Raw genomic sequence first — 6,660 nt, 5'->3', positions numbered from 1 at the left:
TCTGAAAAGTATTATGGCTTTAAAAATAAATAAATAAAATAAATAAATGTCAGTTAATATTTAGCTCCGACTTGACAGAGTGCCTTGGGCTGGACATACAGAACAAGATTTCTCAAACAAATCAATTAGGCATCAGAGTTACTGTCACAGTCGACCTTTCAAGATTATTGTGGTTCAAGAAACTATAAAAACAACTATAACTTAAGATATTAAACCCTGATTTTCTAATGGTTTCAAAACATTGGCAGGGACAGAAACCTGGGTGCTTAATTGGTCAAATTAAAGTTACTCATCTTGAAGTTACTTGCTTTTGACATGTTTTGATATAAAAAGTTAGAATAAATACTTCTACCTACTTTTCTTTGAGCCAAGGAATGCTTCTATCTTTTGCTAAAAATAGATTTGGGTTCGGCAGATCTATTACAGAATGCTGAACCTTACAGGAAGCTAATGCTAAAGTTGATTAAAAAAATTGCCTCTGAGCGGACCTTTTTTAAATAATACATTATTTCTCTGGTGGCGGAAAACATGTGGTATGTTTAAACAGCTACGCTATTTCTGTCTGATGCAGAACGTTGCATCTTTGACAATCAACGTCATCAGTGTCTCTTGCTGCATAAAATGACACGCGCCCACATGTTTAATATTATGAAACGTCTGCAACGTTTCGGTCTGGCACCTTCTTCTGGCATCAGGGTCCTAAACAGGAAAAGTTGCATTAAACTATATTGAGCAAGTGACGACAGTGTGTAGGGGTGTATTTACTTCTTATCAGCAATCGATTAAATGTAGGCTAAATCTCTTTTTCACTTTTATTATACTTTTACAGAGTTAATGTTCATTTCTCCTTTAGTAAAACCCGAGCATGTTAATTTACGCCAAGCGCATTGAAATTATGTCATGTGTGGCTGCTGAGGGAGGTGGTGACTTGGGCCGTGGTGCGACCGACCCTCCCAAAAGCCTGAGGGGAAAGAAAAGACAAGACCAGTTTTCAAACTCAAGATTTTATTAAATTCAGTACAAGTAAAACGTGGCTGAAGACGAGTCTTCATTCCCTCCAAAATGAACTTCTTTTCTTCTGCGTCGATATTTAAAGGCTACAAAAGGAATTCTTCCCAAAGAACCATTTCATCCGATTTATCGTCAACTAGACTTGCGGTTGCCCTCCTTCCCAGCGACTGAGCGACTGTCAGCGAAGGAGCGACTAACGCACTAGCGCCGAGAAAACATCGCTGTAGAACTAAAACATTCCAGGTTAGAACAGTTACAATCCATTCTTCCAGCTATAAAACGTGGTACTGTAGAGGGAAAATAAATCCTATGAGCCTACACTGGTTTGCATCTACACACAGGAAGTGTAAAGAGAAAGCGATGTCGTTTTTACCAAAAGATAATCGGGTTATGAATTGCTCTTTTTGAGATGGGAGCGAAAAAGGGTCACAATTTGTAATTGAAAAACTAATAACAGAAAAAGCATTGCATCAACTACATTTCTTTGTTACTTTTGTAAAAAATAAATATTTTCCCGATTCACTTGAAATAATGAAGAACGGTCTTTTGATTCTGTCGCGCAACTGCATGCACACAAGCCTGCCCTGCACACATTCTGAGCTATGCCAAAGGGAGGAATTATAGATTCAATGCAATGCTTTATACTTGAGACAAACAACTGAATTACAAAAAAATAAATCAAAGTGAATTATATATATATATCCACCTCTTATTTTCTTTCATGCCCGGTCTCCAAACCTCAGCTCGACAATCTTCCCGGAGCTTCCGTTTTCATTTACATCTCTCCATGTTCTCTCTCGTCTCCTGAAGCTTCTTTTCTCTTCTTCCTTGTCGTATTTCATGTGTGATTCTGGCTTTTCAAATCTGCTTTCAACTGCTTATTCTCTTATTCACATATTGATTTTCTTTTAGTCCACCCCGTTTCTATCCGCATCCCCCTCCCTTTCCAGTTGTAGGTCTTCAAAACGAGGACTCTCGCGGGCCCAGACCGTAGGACTTTAGGTTATGTGACTGACAATTAACTGAATGCAGGAACAAGTCACACCCCGGGCCACTTTTTGGACTGTGTGGGATTCAAAGAGCTCAGAGCTAGTTGCCAAAACGTGGCGGCAGGAATGGTCTTTTTGGGGGGAAGATGGGTCCACAAGGGCCCGGTCCCATACCTCTGGGAGCCGGATGTTTCCCCCGGAACCGGGGATCTGGGCCGTGGAACGGACGGAAAGGAGGTCCGCGCGGTCCAGGGCCCCTGGGATGAGGGTGATGCGCCGGATGGGGTGGCCTGAATGGGGGCCGGGGCCCAGGGTGACGGAGTTCTAGACGAGGTGCCATCGGCCCCCTGGGGCCGTAGTGCGGAGGAGAGGGGCTGCGCGGGTAGTAGTCATGAGCAAAGAAAGAGTCCTCCGAGGGGGAGATGGGGGGACTGAGGCGTCCTCGGACCTGGGGGTAGCCGTGCGGAGGGCTGCCCGGCCGGCGGTACGGATCGTCTGGATGGAAGCGCTGGTCGTCCAGGTGACGGTGGGGGTCGTTAGGGTGGAGCGGAGCGTCGCGATGCCGGAAGTCCTCGTGGAACCGCCGGATCTCTTCCGGGTGACGCATGTCATTGGGGTGAGGGTGGAGGTCGTTGGGGCGAGGGTGGAGGTCGTTGGGGTGAGGCTGGGGGTCGTTGGGGTGAGGGTGGAGGTCGTTGGGGTGCAGGTGGTGGTCATCGGGGTGACGGTGGCGGTCGTCAGGGTGACCATACAGGTCTCCGGGGTGATGGTGGAGCTCGTTGGAGCGATACAGGGAGTCGTCGGGGTGGAACATGGATTTGTGCTGATGGTCATGGACCACCATTCCGCTGATGATGCTGTCCCCTCTTGGTCCGATCTCCTCCTTGACCTCAGGGTTAGGCATTGGCTGTTGCTCTGGCGGGAGGATCTCGGCGCCGGCGATGCGAGGTGGGCCTCCGAAGCCCTGAGGCGGGAGGATCTCTGCGCCGGCCATGCGAGGTGGGCCTCCGAAGCCCTGAGGCGGGAGGATCTCGGCGCCGGCCATGCGAGGTGGGCCTCCGAAGCCCTGAGGCGGAAGGATCTCGGCACCGGCCATGTGAGGTGGGCCTCTGAAGCCCTGAGGCGGGGGGGGTAACTGGGGGACGGGAGGGAGGGAGCCGAGGTTGCTGTTGAAGAAGCCAGAGGGGTTGTTGGGTCCCTGCTGGGAGGCCAAGACCTTCGGGTCCCGGGTTTGGTCCGCTTGGTATGGAAACTGGTTTTCTCCCCCTCCTCCTGGCGCAGCCGACCCACGAGCGCCCGGGTGCAGGGCAGTGCCACTGTACCAACCCCCTGCACCTCCCTGGAAGCCATCCACAGTTTTATTACTGCTGACATTTCCTGGGGCTCCCTGCCCAAGCACTGGGCCTGCCCCCTGCGCTGCCATCTGCTGGTAGTGTGTAACAGGTGTCGCCATCCCATGCGTCGCTCCCTCCTGGCTACCATAAGGGTACGGCTGGAAGCCTTGCCCGTTCTGGGCCACCCCTGGCTTCGCATGTTGTTGGGATTTGCCGGGGTCCTGCCAGGCGACGCTCTGGTAGACAGACGGAGGCAAGCTGCTGTCTGCTCCTTTTTTTCCCGCCTCAGTGGTGGAGGACTGACCTGTGTTGGACGGGAAGGCATCCACCTTCGGTTTGTCCATGATCTCATCCTGAGTCGGGGTGCCCCCGCCCTCGTCCCGCACCGGGGTGCCATCCCGGGTGTCCGTCCCAGCTAACGGGCTGAGGTTGCTGCCCGCTGGGCTGGGTTCGATGGTTAGGCCCAGGTTGAAGGCGCTGAAACCAGGGTTCCCCTGCAGGAAGCTGTGGATTTTAGACTCCAAGCTCTCAGTGGAAGAGGAGGAGGGTGAGGAGGAGGAGGAGGGAGGCGGCAGCGCTGGTGGCGGTGGGTCTACTGTCAGCTCCATGTCTCTGTGGAGAGCCTGGACCAGGGCTGAGGCTGCAGTGGAGACGGGAAGGGGTGCTGCCTGGACTGTGGGCTTCCGCACTACTGGGGAGACGGGTGGAGAAGCTACATGTGTAATAGAGGTGGAGAGGGCCTGGGCTGTGGAGGGTGCGGCCGGTGCAAGGGTGGAGGAGATGGTGGGAGGAGGCTTGCCTGTACTGGATGAATCTGAGGAGACATTTCCACCTGGGTGGTTCAGAAGGGAGGATAGGCCTGAGAGAAAAAGAAAGGAGGTACAGAGAGAGAAAACAGGTTTTATATTGACTCTTGCAACATGAGTGAAGTGTATGCAAACTACCCTGTAGTCTTGCTGTGTGTCTCAAAGTATCCTGCAGTCTTGCTGTGTGTCAAACTACCCTGCAGTCTTGCTGTGTGTGTGTATTAAACCATCCTGCAGTCTTGCTGCGTGTATTAAACCATCCCGCAGTCTTGCTGTGTATTAAACCATCCTGCAGTCTTGCTGTGTGTATCAAACCATCCTGCAGTCTTGCTGTGTATCAAACTACCCTGCAGTCTTGCTGTGTATCAAACTACCCTGCAGTCTTGCTGTGTGTCTCAAAATAGCCTGCAGTCTTGCTGTGTCTCAACGTATCCTGCAGTCTTGCTGTGTCTCAAAATAGCCTGCAGTCTTGCTGTGTCTCAACGTATCCTGCAGTCTTGCTGTGTGTCTCAAACCATCCTGCAGTCTTGCTGTGTGTATCAAAGTCCCCTGCAGTCTTGCTGTGTGTATCAAACTATCCTGCAGTCTTGCTGTGTGTCAAACTACCCTGCAGTCTTGCTGTGTGTATCAAACCATCCTGCAGTCTTGCTGTGTATCAAACCATCCTGCAGTCTTGCTGTGTATCAAACTACCCTGCAGTCTTGCTGTGTGTATCAAACCATCCTGCAGTCTTGCTGTGTGTCTCAAAATAGCCTGCAGTCTTGCTGTGTCTCAACGTATCCTGCAGTCTTGCTGTGTGTCTCAAAATAGCCTGCAAGTCTTGCTGTGTCTCAACGTATCCTGCAGTCTTGCTGTGTGTATCAAAGTACCCTGCAGTCTTGCTGTGTGTATCAAACTATCCTGCAGTCTTGCTGTGTATCAAACTATCCTGCAGTCTTGCTGTGTATCAAACTATCCTGCAGTCTTGCTGTGTGTATCAAACCATCCTGCAGTCTTGCTGTGTGTATCAAAGCATGTGTTCTTACTAGGGATGTCCCGATCATGTTTTTTTGCTCCCGATCATGTGATTTTGAGTATCTACCGATACCGATCTTTCCCGATCCGATCCAAAAATAAATTAAATTTTTTCTTTTTTACTTTTATTAATTTATTCAACAAACATGACCATGTTCACGTCTTAAACTCATACTGAGGCCTTAGTTTTGGTTTTAAATTGCATATCATCATTCATTTATTTATTGTCACACGGAGCAGAAGAATTTTGCCAAAACAAGCCAATAGTATCCAGCTGCAGAACGGCAGACCAACCACACTCTCAGACCCAAATATATATATATTTTTTTTGCATTTCCTTTGATTTAATTATACATCAAATGATTTATGTCAAGGATTGCAATGCCTCGCTTGAATGAAGTTAACTTTTCACCTGGATAACGTCAACATTCAGGGTGAATGTAATATGAGAAATTGGGATTATAAAGAAAAAGAAAAAAAAAATTGAGTGTGGCTGGTCTGCCGTTCTGCAGCTGGATACTATTGGTTCGGATCGGGAAAGATCGGTATCGGTAGATACTCAAAATCACATGATCGGGAGCAAAAAAACGTGATCGGGACATCCCTAGTAAGAACACATGCTTTGATACACACAGCAAGAAAAAAATCCTGATATTAAAAAGAAAATAATTTGCCGATCCCGATCTTCGGAAAATTACGTGATCGGCCCCGATCCCGATCACATGATCGGATCGGGACATCCCTAGTTCTTACCCTTCAGGCCACTGTCTTGGCCCTGTACGTCAGACAGAGCACTGAGCAGCTCCGCGGGTGTCATGTCCACCTCAGACAGCATGTTGACCAGAGAGCTAGTGTCAAGTTGGTAGGACACAGAGTCAGAAGGGGTGGTCTTCACTGAAGGAGACTCAGTGGCGGCAGGTGGGGAAGGGGCCTCCACAGGTGGTCCTGAGAGAGACAGGGAGACCGACTTGGTTCAGCTGATTATTTAGCTACTGCCCGCTATGGAAAAGTCTTGTAAAGTCAAGTTATGTCAGCGATGGCAATATAGAGAATTAGACGGATTGTGGGAGACGCCGAAACGTGGTTGGCATACTTCAAAATCAATGTGACGTTCAGTAAAGACACAGAGACTGAGGAGATGGATATCCGCACACTGGATTACAGCTCACAATTTTTTATTGACTAAAAAGCAACATTTCAACCCAACAGGGTCTTCATCAGGCACAGTAATGACATCAAAGCATCATGTGCTAGTAAAGTTAAATCATAAACCATGACGCTTTTATTAAAATGGATTTTGAAAGTAAATAAAAACACAGGAATGGCTTAAAGCTACACCAGGTAGTTTTGAGAGGGAAGAATTACCTCTACAATAACTAGTTACAAATTGAATTGAATATTGTTTATAATCTATCGCCCCACCACCACAGAAATCACCCTCTGAAACAAAGGCACAAACCAACATTGTGCTTCAAGGATGCTTGGTTGTATAGTTAAGGTGGTGGG

General features: G+C 48.4%; 1 protein-coding gene across 1 annotated transcript in view; it reads right to left on the bottom strand.

Annotated features, from left to right (window-relative positions):
• Positions 1 to 1,023: 1,023 nt before the first annotated feature.
• Positions 1,024 to 6,660, bottom strand: part of rprd2a (regulation of nuclear pre-mRNA domain containing 2a) — a 68,273-nt gene continuing 62,636 nt past the window's right edge. Inside the window, exons 9-10 of the mRNA XM_084312237.1 lie at positions 5,908 to 6,099; positions 1,024 to 4,193 (exon numbers count right to left, since the gene is read on the bottom strand). Of these exons, the coding sequence (XP_084168363.1) occupies positions 2,101 to 4,193; positions 5,908 to 6,099 (2,285 nt within the window). The 3' untranslated portion in view covers positions 1,024 to 2,100. The remainder of the gene's footprint in view (positions 4,194 to 5,907; positions 6,100 to 6,660) is intronic.

This window comes from Notolepis coatsorum, assembly GCF_963971535.1.
Source record: "Notolepis coatsorum genome assembly, chromosome: 4".
Taxonomy (NCBI): Eukaryota; Metazoa; Chordata; class Actinopteri; order Aulopiformes; family Paralepididae; genus Notolepis; species Notolepis coatsorum.
Note: the sequence above shows the minus strand (reverse complement) of the source record. Positions and strands in the feature narration are given on the sequence as shown.